General features: G+C 42.1%; 1 protein-coding gene across 2 annotated transcripts in view; it reads left to right on the top strand.

The window, feature by feature from the left end:
* LOC109869977 (1-phosphatidylinositol 4,5-bisphosphate phosphodiesterase epsilon-1) overlaps nucleotides 1-16,024 on the top strand; it is an 89,376-nt gene that overhangs the window by 32,072 nt on the left and 41,280 nt on the right. For both annotated transcript variants that reach the window (XM_031805132.1, XM_020460298.2), the window contains exons 4-6: nucleotides 3,126-3,439; nucleotides 14,251-14,396; nucleotides 15,441-15,681. In XM_031805132.1, coding sequence (XP_031660992.1) covers nucleotides 3,126-3,439; nucleotides 14,251-14,396; nucleotides 15,441-15,681 — 701 coding nt within the window. The remainder of the gene's footprint in view (nucleotides 1-3,125; nucleotides 3,440-14,250; nucleotides 14,397-15,440; nucleotides 15,682-16,024) is intronic.

Genomic DNA, 16,024 nt, shown 5'->3' on the forward strand with positions numbered 1-16,024 from the left:
CCTGTGGTAAATTCAATTGATTGGACATGATTTGGAAAGGCACACACCTGTCTATATAAGGTCCCACAGTTGACAGTGTATGTCATAGCAAAAACCAAGCCATGAGGTCGAAGGAATTGTCAGAGTTCCGAGACCGGATTGGGTCGAGGCACAGATCTGGGGAAGGGTACCAAAAATTTCTGCAGCATTGACCATCCCCAAGAACACAGTGGCCTCCATTATTCTTAAATGGAGAAGTTTGGAACCACAACGACACTTCCTAGAGCTGGCCGCCCGGCCAAACTGAGCAATCGGGAGAAGGGCCTTGGTCAGGGAGGTGATCAAGAACCTGATGGTCACTCTGACAGAGCTCCAGAGTTCCTCTGTGGAGATGGTTGTCCTTCTGGAAAATTCTCCCATCTCTGCAGCACTCCACTAATCAGGCCTTTATGGCCAGATGGAAGCCACTCTTCAGTAAAAGGCACATGACAGCCAGCTTGGAGTTTGCCAAAAGGCACCTAAGGACTCTCAGACCATGAGAAACAAGATTCTTTGTTCTTATGAAACCAAGATTGAACTCTTTGGCCTGAATACAAAGCGCCATGTCTGGAGTAAACCTGCCTCCATCCCTACGGTGAAGCATGGTGGTAGCAGCAATATGCTGTGGGGATATTTTTCAGAGACCGGGACTGGGAGACTAGTCAGGATCGAGGGAAAGATTGAGTGAAGTACAGAGAGATCCTTGGCGAAAACCTGCTCCAGAGTGCTCAAGACCTCATACTGGGTCAAAGGTGTACCTTCCAACAGAACAACGACCCTAAGCACATAGCCAAGACAACGCAGGAGTGGCTTCGGGACAAGTCTCTGAATGTCCTTGAGTGGCCCAGCCAGAGCCCGGACTTGAACCCGATCGAACATCTTTGAAGATGCCTTGAAATAGCTGTGCAGCGACGCTCAATGTCAAGTGGTCTGAACACTTTCCTAATGCGCTGTACATGCACATATTACCTCGACTAACCTGTATATAGCCTCGTTATTTTAATTTTATTATTTTTATTTTACTTTAGTTTATTTAGTCAATCTTTTTCTTAACCCTTATTTTTCTTAACTACGTTGGTTAAGGGCTTCTACGTAAACATTTCACGGTAACGTCTTAACCTGTTGTATTCAGGTCATGTGACAAATAACATTAGATTTGAAATCTAATTTACCCCTTGTTGTCAATTATGACACTATAATGTTTCTGACTCATATCGATGATACACAGAACCAACTTTTCTGGTGTTAAAACTGCCTCAGCGGCAATTGACCCTTAGAATTTGTGTACAGGAGGCCTAATTGTCTCACTGGAAAGTACAACTACACCCAGTTAGGTGTTCAGAAGACTGAGGCAGGTTTTCCTTAAACTTTTTACCTGGGTTTTTCTCCCTCATATTTATTGTTATTCTGACAAATTCCCCAATCCCTGTTTCACTCTGAGTTGTATTCGATTTGAAGTTTGACATTTAGGCCAAAAACTTTTATTTGCCATTTTGTTTTGTAGTATTGTTCAACAGCCTTGTTGCAAACAGAATGGATGATTTGGAATGTTTTTTTTTTTTAACACAGACTTCTTTCTTTTCACTTTATCATGCAAGCCAGTAATGTGGAGTGAATACAATGTTAATCCATGCACAGTTTATCAGCTCAGCCAATGAATTCAGTGGCTTTTTAAAATGATCTTAAACCTTGTAGTGATGTCCCTGAGCAATTTCCATTTTTTTCCCCTCCCAGCTCAGTGCGGAAGGATGGCCAGATATTTGCGGTGTTTGGGTGATTCAATTAATTTTTTTGTTAAATTGAAACTTTATTTAACTAGGCAAGTCAGTTAATTAACCTCGTAAGGATCAGACCCTTTTTTTCAATTTTCACCTAAAATTACATGCCCAAATCTAACTGCCTGTAGCTCAGGACCGGAAGCAAGGATATGCATATTCTTGATAACATTTGAATGGAAACACTTTGAAGTTTGTGGAAATGTGAAATGAATATAGGATAATATAACACATTATATATGGTAAAAGATAATTCAAAGAAAAAAAAGTATTTTTCTACATCTTTGAAATGCAGGATAAAGGCCACAATGCATTATTCCAGTTTAGGCGCAGTTTAGCAGTGCATGTGCCAAGTTTTAGACTGATCCAATGAACCATTGTATTTCTGTTCAAAATGTTGTATCAAGTCTGGCCAAATTGGTTTATTAATACATTTTCAAGTTCATAACTGTGCACTCTCCTCAACAATAGCATGGTATTATTTCACTGTAACAGCTACTGTAAATTGGACATTGCAGTTAGCTTAAATTCTTGTTAGACATATCTGATATGGGCAGAAAGATTATGTCCTGGGATATGTTCTTGTTACTTACAACCTCATGCTAATCACATTAGCTCAACCGTCCCGCAGGGGGGGACAATGACGGATTACACCGGGCGATGCTGGGCCAATTGTGCGCTGCCCTATGGGACTCCCAATCACAGCCGGTTGTGATACCATCAGGATTCGAACCAGGGTGTCTAGTGACGCCTCTAGCACTGAGATGTAGTGCCTCAGACCACTGTGCCACTCGGGAGCCCAAGTGGGAACCCACCACCCATAGAGGAATTATAATACTGGACCATACTAAAAGGGATATTCTGTGTTAACAAATTATTTCTTAATCTCCCCTGATCTACGCCTGTCTAAAAATGTATTCTAGACATGCTTTTTAAAGCTCATTGGTGTGTCTGAGGTTCAATCATTGTTTGACATTCATTGGTCCAACGGGACCTTACAGAGACAGGGAAAGTTATTCTTAAATCAGAAGAACTACTACTTTTGCAAATAGATGTGTAGATTAATGGAGAATGAATCACAATTGAATCCCTTTTTAGATTGAAATTTTAAGGCAGCAGAATGTGAACTGTGCAAGGGTAGACTTTCAGTAGGTACTATAAATGTGGGATTCTGAGGGCCCTGAAGTTTGATGTCTGAACTACGGAGTTTAAGACATGTTTGTGTTATGAAAGACCGTGGTGTTCAGCTTTCTCACCATGTTTAATATTACCATGGCATTGACATTGAAGTTTAAATTTTTTGTTGACTATGTACATCTGTCTGTCTCTCAGAGCGTCAGATGTGCAGCATGTCAGTGTCGAGCGCCCTTCCGCCCAACATGATGGACATCAGCAAGGAGCTGGCTGAGCTGTGCCACCTGATCCAGTTCCCCGAGGAGATTGCTCGGATCCTGACGGAGCAGGAGCGGCAGCTGTACCGACGCATCTTACCCCTGGACTACCTCTGCTTCCTCACTAGGGACCTGGGCAGCCCCGACTGTAGCAAGCACCTGCACCCCAGCCTCGAGGACTCACTGTCGGGCCCGGCCTTGCCCACGCAGACCCAGAGGAACTCTGTGGAGGACCTGGTCACACGTTTCAATGAGGTGAGACTATTGTAGAGAGGATCTGCTAATGTTACTATGCTTTGAGTGGTCAATAACAATCCTTGTCCTAAATATCTAATGGATGGGATTCAAATAAGGAAGGTCTTGATGGTTAATGAAGTTGGGTCATGTGTGTTAATGATGGGCTAGAACAAAAGCCTGCGCACATTGTTGCTCTCCGGGACCAAGATTGGTGATCACTCTTGTACTAGATTATCAAGGTTCTCACTTGACAGTAATGTTAGTTATAATTTTTTGTAGAATTGACCACCTCGTGCTATAGTGTATCTTATTCTGACAGTTTCTCTCGTACTTGCGGTGATTACACTATAAATGGAGCCCTTTGAGCTACTCTCTACGCTGATCGACTTTGAGAATAAACAACTACGAAAAACGTATCTGCCACATCGGAATGAGGTCAGTCCCAAGCACGGAGTACCAAGCGGAGGAGTGGAAATGTCATCTTTAGGTTGCATGCCTTAACATCAGCTGGCTTTCATTAAGTGAACAAAGCAGAGGGAGTAAAAAAATAGATTCCCCAAATGTGCATCCTGACCATTTTTGGGCATGTGGCAGAGCTAGAATCAAATGAGTGACTCTTCCCAATAGAGAACAAATCTGACAACCTCCACAGCATGATGAGATGGACTCACTGTGTGCTGGGTTACCTGCTGTGTCCCAGTTTCCCAAACTGGAGCAGATAAACTAGGGGAAGTTATTGGACCGTTTGAGCCTGTCGTAGCTTTCTGGAGTGGTTATTTCTGACAAACACAATATGCTCCTATGGTGAGTTTGTAATAACTCTCTGTCAACCTTGAATATGTAATAGTTCCATCATGGCAAAACTGAACCCTAATAATGCAATAGCGCACACAACAAATGAATCAAGTTTGTAAATACATTGTGTATGCTTTTATTCACTGATCAAATGACGCCAATATGATGTACTATAAATCAAAGTGACGCTTGGTTTTCAGTCCAGTCGATTATAGGTTGTCATTCTGATGCAACCCCTGTGTTATTATCAAAGGGACACCACATAACAGCTAGAGCCTATTTTAGATCACCACCGATCTCCCACCATTTTAATACTGACTTAGCACAACTCCCATCCTCCCATCGATATCTAGAATATAAGCTGCTCTGCAAAGTATGTGCCTGCCTCTAATCTACTTGGCCTACCAGTGCTTTCATGTCCACCGCCAAAACGGTTTATAACGCTGAGAAACATAACTTATTTGAATCCAAAAGGACATTACAGCTATCTCATGTACTGCAAACACTTGGAGAGGGAGAAGAGGAATGTTTTCTCTTCTCTATCACTTTGGTACCGTCTCTCAGTGACGGTCGTTCCTGGAAACGAGGGAGGAGGATGGGTGGGTGGGTGATGTCTGTAATGGGGCTGTAACTTTATTTAGTGTCTCTGAAGTGTTTTCTCTGGAGGAAATCAAACTGCACCCCCGGTTCTCCAAACCCACAGTTTGGTACGTTTGGTACTCAGTTTTAGGGTACCGTTTCGGCACAGCCGGAAAATAAAATGCCTTTGATCCAGATCTGATGCTGCGTTTGTAACTTTGCAGGAGATGGGAATTTACCAGTTGTGAAGCCATAAATACCAGTTGGATGCGTTCATGTGATTTGGACTTGTGTCAACCATAAACTTAAAGTACAGCTGTCATGCGTGTTAACAAATGATAGTTCAAAAAACCACAATAATAGTTTGCTTTGTATAAATGTTTAGTTGCATTTAAATGTTGCAAATGCTGTTATAGACGCCATTTCCTTAGTAGGTGACATCCGAGGTCACCATGTGGGAGAAGTGCTTGCTCAGGATGATAGATGATGCAAAAAACTAAGCAAAGCTAATGGCTTTAATGCTCCTTTTTTCAAATCCACATTAGTTGCATCATGCAGCCTTAGAATGTATTACAAATCTAAACAAATAGTCCAACATTTGTATCACATCTAAATTTACATAACGCTAAATTAAGCATAGGTGTACCTGTTTCTTTGTTAACTGCTCAACATAGAATAGCCGCATGTGTGTGCACTGCCTCAATCGTTTGGAGAAAATATTAGTTATATTTTATTCAGCTATTTTCAATTGTATTCTTCATACTGTAAAATAATGCCACGTAATTCAGAGAATTTTGTTTGCAAAATGAACTAGTGTAGCCCACAGCCATATGGCATAGCCAGATCAGGGTCTAACATTAGGACAACGCAGAAGAATGCTTTTCTGTTCGAGGCTATATACAGGTTAGTCAATGCTTTTGTTTCTTTAGAACTTTAGAACTTTATTGTGAATGTGTAGGCTATATTACTTAATTATTTATTATATTAATTAATTATATATTATTTAATATACTTTTTTTTTAAAACGTAGGTGTTCCAAAGGACTGCATCAGTGGTATCATGTCTGGAAGCCATGAGATGCTAAATGTGTTTTAACCTCTCTGGCACAAGTGGGACGGTAGCGTCCCACCTCGACAACAGCCAGTGAAATTGCAGGGCATCAAATTCAAAACAACAGAAATCCCATAATTAAAATTCCTCAAACATACAAGTGTTTTACACCATTTTAAAGTAACTTATTGTGTCCGATTTCAAAAAGGCTTTACTACGAAAGCACACCAAAAGATTATGTTAGGTCAGCACCTAGTCACAGAAAAACACAGCCATTTTTCCAGCCAAAGAGAGGAGTCACAAAAAGCAGAAATAGAGAGAAAATGAATAACTAACCTTTGATCTTCATCAGATGACACTCATAGGACTTCATGTTGCCTACAATGTAATTTTCTGGATTTTTTTTGTATGTCATAGTTGAAGTGTACCTATGATGAAAATTACAGGCCGCATCTTTTTAAGTGGGAGAACTTGCACAATTGGTGGCTGACTAAATACTTTTTTGCCCCACTGTATATACAGTGGGGAGAACAAGTATTTGATACACTGCCGATTTTGCAGGTTTTCCGACTTACAAAGCATGTACATGTCTGTAATTTTTATCATAGGTACACTTCAACTGTGAGAGACTGAATCTAAAACAAAAATCCAGTAAATCACATTGTATGATTTTTAATTTGCATTTTGTTGAGGGATAAAAAATATTTTTACCAGTCGGAGCTTGTTTCTTCCCGCGGTTTATGGAATGAGTTTCGATGTGTTCCGTGTGATGTTTGGATGATAGTTTGCGTTTATCTTTTACAATAAAAGGTGGAATAAAGTTCTGAAGACTTATCTCCCATCAGTACAAAAACATTGTTTAGATGCTTTTCAGACAACAATGCTGTTTAGATGTGTTTTGTTGCATCATACGTTCTGTTGATACTGTTCCAATAACTTATTTGCGATGGTATGCTGCAAGGACCTCTAAACAATGATCACAAATATGTGATCGTATGCGTCAAAGGGTTAACCAATGACAGGCATTCCGCATTCATGTTAACATTAGAAGCCTCCTCCCTAAGTTTGTTCTATTCACTGCTTTAGCACACTCTGCCAACCCGGATGTTCTAGCTGTGTCTGAATCCTGGCTTAGGAAGACCACCAAAAATTCAGAAATTTTAATTCCAAACTACAACATTTTCAGACAAGATAGAACTGCCAAAGGGGGCGGTGTTGCAATCTACTGCAAAGATAGCCTGCAGAGTTCTGTCCTACTATCCAGGTCTGTACCCAAACAATTTGAACTTCTACTTTTAAAAATCCACCTCTCTAAAAACAAGTCTCTCACCGTTGCCGCCTGCTATAGACCACCCTCTGCCCCCAGCTGTGCTCTGGACACCATATGTGAACTGATTGCCCCCCATCTATCTTCCCGAGTTCGTGCTGCTAGGCGACCTAAACTGGAACATGCTTAACACCCCAGCCATCCTACAATCTAAACTTGATGCCCTCAATCTCACACAAATTATCAATGAACCTATCAGGTACCTCCCCAAAGCCTTAAACACGGGCACCCTCATAGATATCATCCTAACCAACTTCCCCTCTAAATACACCTCTGCTGTCTTCAACCAAGATCTCAGCGATCACTGCCTCATTGCCTGCATCCGTAATGGGTCAGCGGTCAAACGACCTCCACTCATCACTGTAAAACGCTCCCTGAAACACTTCTGCGAGCAGGCCTTTCTAATCGACCTGGCCGGGGTATCCTGGAAGGATATTGATCTCATCCCGTCAGTAGAGGATGCCTGGATATTTTAAAAAAAATTCCTTCCTAACCATCTTAAATAAACATGCCCCATTCAAGAAATGTAGAACCTGGAACAGATATAGCCCTTGGTTCTCCCCAGACCTGACTGCCCTTAACCAACACAAAAACATCCTATGGCGTTCTGCATTAGCATCGAACAGCCCCTGTGATATGCAGCTGTTCAGGGAAGCTAGAAACCATTATACACAGGCAGTTAGAAAAGCCAAGGCTAGCTTTTTCAAGCAGAAATTTGCTTCCTGCAACACTAACTCAAAAAAGTTCTGGGACACTGTAAAGTCCATGGAGAATAAGAACACCTCCTCCCAGCTGCCCACTGCACTGAAGATAGGAAACACTGTCACCACTGATAAATCCACCATAATTGAGAATTTCAATAAGCATTTTTCTACGGCTGGCCATGCTTTCCACCTGGCTACTCCTACCTCGGACAACAGCACTGCACCCCCAACAGCAACTCGCCCAAGCCTTCCCCATTTCTCCTTCTCCCAAATCTATTCAGCTGATGTTCTGAAAGAGCTGCAAAATCTGGACCCCTACAAATCAGCCGGGCTAGACAATCTGGACCCTTTCTTTCTAAAATTATCTGCCGAAATTGTTGCCACCCCTATTACTAGCCTGTTCAACCTCTCTTTCGTGTCGTCTGAGATTCCCAAAGATTGGAAAGAAGCTGCGGTCATCCCCCTCTTCAAAGGGGGGATGACCCAAACTGCTACAGACCTATATCTATCCTACCGTGCCTTTCTAAGCTCTTCGAAAGCCAAGTCAACAAACAGATTACCGACCATTTCGAATCTCACCATACCTTCTCTGCTATGCAATCTGGTTTCAGAGCTGGTCATGGGTGGACCTCAGCCACGCTCAAGGTCCTAAACGATATCTTAACCGCCATCGATAAGAAACATTACTGTGCAGCCGTATTCATTGATCTGGCCAAGGCTTTCGACTCTGTCAATCACCACATCCTCATCGGCAGACTCGACAGCCTTGGTTTCTCAAATGATTGCCTCGCCTGGTTCACCAACTACTTCTCTGATAGAGTTCAGTGTGTCAAATCGGAGGGTCTGCTGTCCGGACCTCTGGCAGTCTCTATGGGGGTGCCACAGGGTTCAATTCTTGGACCGACTCTCTTCTCTGTATACATCAATGAGGTCGCTCTTGCTGCTGGTGAGTCCCTGATCCACCTCTACGCAGACGACACCATTCTGTATACTTCCGGCCCTTCTTTGGACACTGTGTTAACAACCCTCCAGGCAAGCTTCAATGCCATACAACTCTCCTTCCGTGGCCTCCAATTGCTCTTAAATACAAGTAAAACTAAATGCATGCTCTTCAACCGATCGCTACCTGCACCTACCCGCCTGTCCAACATCACTACTCTGGACGGCTCTGACTTAGAATACGTGGACAACTACAAATACTTAGGTGTCTGGTTAGACTGTAAACTCTCCTTCCAGACCCATATCAAACATCTCCAATCCAAAGTTAAATCTAGAATTGGCTTCCTATTTCGCAACAAAGCATCCTTCACACATGCTTCCAAACATACCCTTGTAAAACTGACCATCCTACCAATCCTCGACTTTGGCGATGTCATTTACAAAATAGCCTCCAATACCCTACTCAACAAATTGGATGCAGTCTATCACAGTGCAATCCGTTTTATCACCAAAGCCCCATATGCTACCCACCATTGCGACCTGTACGCTCTCGTTGGCTGGCCCTCACTTCATACTCGTCTCCAAACCCACAAACCCTGCTAGGTAAAGTCCCCCCTTATCTCAGCTCGCTGGTCACCATAGCATCTCCCACCTGTAGCACACGCTCCAGCAGGTATATCTCTCTAGTCACCCCCAAAACCAATTCTTTCTTTGGCCGCCTCTCCTTCCAGTTCTCTGCTGCCAATGACTGGAACGAACTACAAAAATCTCTGAAACTGGAAACGCTTATCTCCCTCACTAGCTTTAAGCACCAACTGTCAGAGCAGCTCACAGGTTACTGCACCTGTACATAGCCCACCTATAATTTAGCCCAAACAACTACCTCTTTCCCAACTGTATTTAATTTGTATTTATTTATTTATTTTGCTCCTTTTCACCCCATTATTTTTATTTCTACTTTGCACATTCTTCCATTGCAAAACTACCATTCCAGTGTTTTACTTGCTATATTGTATTTACTTTGCCACCATGGCCTTTTTTGCCTTTACCTCCCTTCTCACCTCATTTGCTCACATTGTATATAGACTTGTTTATACTGTATTATTGACTGTATGTTTGTTTTACTCCATGTGTAACTCTGTGTCGTTGTATCTGTCGAACTGCTTTGCTTTATCTTGGCCAGGTCGCAATTGTAAATGCCTACCTGGTTAAATAAAGGTAAAATAAATAAATAATTTAACCCCATCCTTTTTTCTTTTTCTTTGTTTGATGTGCAAAAACAAATGAGCCATTTTCAGTGTGTTCTATTTCTATTCAAAAACAAATAAACAAGCCATTTTCACGTTCCCGATTTGCCCCATTTTAATCAAGAAAACAAATTATCTAAATGTACACGGACCATAATCTTACCTCAGGAATCTTGACATAATGTTGTCCAGGACATAGGCTAATTTTCTTGACCGCAGTAACAATTGACACCAAAATGTTCTGTCAATTCTCCAGCTCAACAATAATTCCAGCACTTTGGCTGTTGTTCAATCGCATGCAGTATCACACCCGCTCTGTATCATTTGACTTTCATTAGGGATGTGGCGGTTACTGTCATGCAGAAATCTGCCTGTCTCATGGTATTTGACCATTGATTAACATTTAACATGTTTAGCATCTCCAGGCCTCCATGCATACAAGCTGCTGATGTGGCCCTTTGGAACATCCTACATTTAAAGGTATATTAAATCAATATACAGTCATGGCCAAAGGTTTTGAGAATGACACATATTAATTTCCACAAGGTTTGCTGCTTCTGTGTCTAGATATTCTTGTCACATGTTATGGAATAGTGAAGTATAATTACAAGCTTTTCATAAGTGTCAAAACTTTTATTAACAATTACATGAAGTTGATGCAAAGACTCAAAACTTTTTCAAGACCTCTGCAATCCATCCTGGCATGCTGTCATTTAACTTCTGGGCCACATCCTGACTGATGGCAGCCCATTCTTGCATAATCAATGCTTGGAGTTTGTCAGAATTTGTGAGGTTTTGTTTGTCTATCCACCTCTTGAGGATTTACCACAAGCCCTCAATGTGATTCAGGTCTGGGGAGTTTCCTTGCCATGGACCCAAAATATCGATGTTTTGTTCCCCGAGCCACTTAGTGTAACGAGAATTTTCAATGACGATAACTTAACAATTATTTTGACCAATCCCCGAGGTTTGTAAGACCCTGGGTTTAATAATAATTAGGCAAAGACTCAGATTCTGCAAAAGGTTCGTAAACTTTATTCAGAGAACGTTCTAAAGTCCACCAAAATGTGAGCAGTCTTTATAACCCCCCCATATACATACAAAGAGTAGGTGGGCTGTATCATTTTCTACAGTTCACATTCCTCATTTATCACTATTCTACCAAGCTGCCAGTTCCATGCCGTTCCCTTCCTCCCTAGATTAGAGGGGCCTTGACAGGGCCTCTTTCCTGTCGTAAGTTCCAACCAGGTCAGGTCATGTATAGTTCAATTGTCCTCTGTTTTCTCAGTCACACATTTCTCACCCTTACATTATTGGATTAGAGTCTAATTATGCTAATACATTTCACATAGTCTAATAATTACATTTCAGGGTGGAATTCTTTAGTCATTACTTTAAACATATAAATTCCCTTATCACTTAATTATCACTTTTGCCTTATGCCAAGGTGCTCCATCATGCTGGAAAAGGCATTGTTCGTCACCAAACTGTTCCTGGATGGTTGGGAGAAGTTTTTCTCAGAGGATGTGTTGGTACCATTCTTTATTAATGGCTGTGTTCTTAGGCAAAATTGTGAGTGAGCCCACTCCCTTGGCTGAGAAGCAACCCCATACATGAGTGGTCTGAGGATGCTTTACTGTTGGCATGACACAGAACTGATGGTAGCGCTCACCTTGTCTTCTCCGGACAAGCTTTTTTTCTGAATGCCCAAACAATCTGAAAGGAATTCATCAGAGAAAATGACTTTACCCCAGTCCTCAGCAGTCCAATCCCTGTACCTTTTGCAGAATATCAGTCTGTCCCTGATGTTTTCCCTGGAGAGAAGTGGCTTCTTTGCTGCGCTTCTTGACACCAGGCCATCCTCCAAGTCTTCGCCTCACTGTGCGTGCAGACACACTCACACCTGCCTGCTGCCATTCCTGAGCAAGCTCTGTACTGGTGGTGCCTCGATCCCGCAGCTGAATCAACTTCAGGAGACGGTCCTGGCGCTTGCTGGCCTTTCTTGGGCGCCCTGAAGCCTTCCTCACAACAATTGAACTGCTCTCCTTGAAGTTCTTGATGATCCAATAAATGGTTAATTTAGGTGTGACCTTACTGGCAGCAATATCCTTGCCTGTGAAGCCCTTTTTGTGCAAAGCAATGATTACTGCACGTGTTTCCTTGCAGGTAACCATGGCTGACAGAGGAAGAACACTGATTCCAAGCACCACCCTCCTTTTGAAGCTTCCAGTCTGTTATTCGAACTCAATCAGCATGACAGGGTGATCTCCAGCCTTGTCCTCGTCAACACTCACACCTGTGTTAACGAGAGAATCACTGACATGTCAGCTGGTCCTTTTGTGGCAGGGCTGAAATGCAGTGGAAATGTTGTTTTGAGATTCAGTTCATTTGCATGGCAAAGAGGGACTTTGCAATTAATTGCAATTCATCTGATTACTCTTCATAGCATTCTGGAGTATATGCAAACTGCCATCATACAAACTGAGGCAGCAGACTTTGAAAATTAATATTTGTGTCATTCTCAACTTTTGGCCACGACTGTACACAATCACAATAAATCCATTATTTATTTGAGTCGGGTCTGAAGAAACATTATGATATGAAGAAAATGTATTTCAGAAGAACAGAATGAGTTGTAGGCCTATGTTATCTGGCTATACTCCACGCCATAGGCTGTAGGCTTTTTCATTTAGCTGACAATATATGCTTTTATTTTATTGTATGACTTAATGTAATTGAACTTAGCTGAATGAAATAGAAAGGATATTTTTCCCATTACGGATCGAGTGTGTGTATGAAGTGGCTATGTTGAGCTTAAAAGTGATCATTTGAAAAAGGTCCTATTTGCTAGATTTAGAGTTTTGGGAACTTTAGTTGTGAATATGATACAAATCTTAGAACGTCTTAGAAATCCAGACATCTATATGATATCTATATGCTGCATGCGGGGACAGGACTCTACCCTAAATGCCTGATTGGTGGAGTGCTTTAAAGATGGGAGAACCGAACTCTGGCGCTCTATCAGAGTGACCAGTGGGTTATTGGTCACCTCCTTGACCAAGGCCCTTCTCTCCTGATTGCTCAGTTTGTATTATTTTGAATGTACCCATGTTTCCCATTGATGTCATATAACTGTGTCAACATATTTGAGGTGTTAGCAGCTGCATAGGATATTCTTGATGAGCATGGCGACATACTGTTTTCATTTTATCCAGAACTTTCTGTCCATCGGTTGTAATTTACTGGGAAGCCCCCCACCACTCAAATAATCTACTGGGAAGCCCCCCACCACTCGGCGTCATAGTCCTACAGAACTAGTTCCTGGCTGCGCCTCACAAAAGGACAGTTTGAAATGCGCCAATTAGGGTTTCGATTTTGTTGACGAGGTGCACGTGAGCTCTAGTTTAATGGAATACTGCCATGTTTATTTACTCTAGGCATAGGACTGCAATGCAGACCTAGTGTTTTTGTTGGAAATATATTTTTATTGTAAACTGAGGTCCCTGTACAGAATGGTACAAATACATGTACCATTACACCCCTAATCAGGGTCCTGCCTGTGGAACTGTTTATCTAACCATCATTGTTTCAGGGGGTGAGGGGGGTGGTTAGCTACAACATGACAGCTGGCAAATATTTGCGCCAACTGTTATGTCCAGGCCACGGTTTCTGCCAGCACTTGGATAAAGCCGATATAGCTTTTGCCTTAGGCCTACTATTGTGTTGGATTTATGTGCCAGTGAAACAAACGAGACCTGGTGCAATCAGGAGTTTCATGACTTGTTGTGGCGCCAACTACCAGCATCTTTTTGTATTTGGTTGGAGATGGTGACAGTGAAACCTGGGTTGAATTTAGGCTTATTTCCGTTTCAATGAGTTCACCTTGGTTCATCATAAATCATGCTGTGTAGAACATTAACCTGCGCAGTGAGAAACACTAGTCCTCGTCCTTGGTCTTTCACTCTAGGGTTATGTCCAAAATGGCACCTTATTCCCCATATAGTGCACTATATTAGACTAGAGCCCTATGGACCCTAATAAAGGTAGTGCACTATGTAGCTACTTGAAGTGCAGCCTGGCTTTTACAGATCATTGGCAGATCATGAAGTAGTCTGTTTTAACACCGAGGTGCTCCAGAGGTGAGCTTGTGGGGTCCATGTTCTAATTGAGATTTGCTACATCTAATAGGTGAGCTTGTGGGTGACCTGGTTAATCCTGACTGCGGGTACCATGGAGAAGAAGAGAGAGATGTTCTCCTACCTGGTCCATGTAGCCAAGTGCTGCTGGAACATGGGCAACTACAACGCTGTCATGGAGTTCCTGGCTGGACTACGGTATTTATGACTGACAACACTATAGTACAAATACATTTATTACACATCTAGCTTAGTCTTCCTACAGTATCTGTAAAGTGTCATATTCAGAACGCAGCTATTGAGTCTTTCTGGATAAGTGTCTTCTACAATGTACAAAAACAATGTAGTTAACTTCTTTGGTACTGGGGGGCAGTATTGAGTAGCTTGGATAAGGTAAGGTGCCCAGAGTAAACTGCCTGCTATACGCAGGCCCAAAAGCTTGAATATGCATATTATTAGTATATTTGGATAGAAAACACAGAAGTTTCTAAAACTGTTTGAATGATGTCTGTGAGTATAACAGAACTCATATGGTAGGCAAAAACCTGAGAAAAAATCCAACCAGGAAGTGGGAAATCTGAGGTTTGTAGTTTTTGCCTATCAAGTATACATGGGGTCATATTACACTTCCTAAGGCTTCCACTAGATGTCAACAGTTTTTAGAACCTTGTTTCAGGCTTCAACTGGGAAGGGGGAGAGAATGAGAGCTGTTTGAGTCAGGTGTCTTGCAGAATGCCATGAGCTAAATTATGCGCGCGGCCGTGAGCGGGAGCTGCGTTCAGACAAAGGAATTGTCCGGTTGACATTAGGGAAGATTTATGATAAAAACATCCTAAAGATTGATTCTATACATCGTTTGACATGTTTCTATGAACTGTAATAAAACCTTTTGGACTTTTCGTCTGGACTTGCCCGCGCCTCGTGAGTTTGGATTTGTGAACTAAATGCGTGAACAAAAAGGAGGTATTTGGACATAAATGATAGACTTTATTGAACAAATCAAACATTTATTGTGGAACTGGGATTCCTGGGAGTGCATTCCGATGAAGATCATCAAAGGTAAGTGAATATTTATAACGCTATTTCTGAGTTTTGTGACACATCTCCTTGATTGGAAAATGGCTGTATGTTTTTCTGTGGCTAGGTGCTGACTTAAGATAATTAGCGATTTCACTAGCGTCCCACATATCCCAGAGAAGTTAAGATGTGGTTAGATCAATATGGAATTATTCTCTGTTCCAGGTCTCGTAAAGTGCTGAAGATGTGGCAGTTCATGGACCAGTCAGACATTGAGACCATGCGCAGCCTGAAAGATGCCATGGCACAGCACAAGTCTTTGTCCGAGTACAGGAAGGTGGCACTTAACATCCCAGGGTGCAAGGTGGTGCCCTTCTGTGGCGTCTTCCTCAAAGAGCTGAGTGACGCGTTGGATGGAGCAGCCAGCATTATCAGCCTGCGCCACTCACCGCATGACTTGCCAGAGGTAAAGTGGGCCAGGCCCAGGCTTGCATGCCAGGCTTGTAGCAGAGTGGCTGAATAAAGCTAGGTGTATTGACAACACCTGCTATCACCCTAAAGCTTTGAACACCGCTTTGATGGTTCTTCTGGATCCTGTTTTCGCTTTGTCATAGATTTTTTGTGTGTGTGTGTGTGTGTGTGTGTGTGTGTGTGTGTGTGTTGATGAAAAATAAAAATGTTAATAAAGTTTAGAATAAGGCTGTAACGTAACAATGTGAAAAAAGGTATAGGGGTCTGAATACTTTAGCTTTTCTGAAACAAGACTATATAAACAGTTTGGCGATGTACACTTTACATTTAATTGCTGT

This window comes from Oncorhynchus kisutch, linkage group LG25 (assembly GCF_002021735.2).
Source record: "Oncorhynchus kisutch isolate 150728-3 linkage group LG25, Okis_V2, whole genome shotgun sequence".
NCBI classification, from domain to species: domain Eukaryota; kingdom Metazoa; phylum Chordata; class Actinopteri; order Salmoniformes; family Salmonidae; genus Oncorhynchus; species Oncorhynchus kisutch.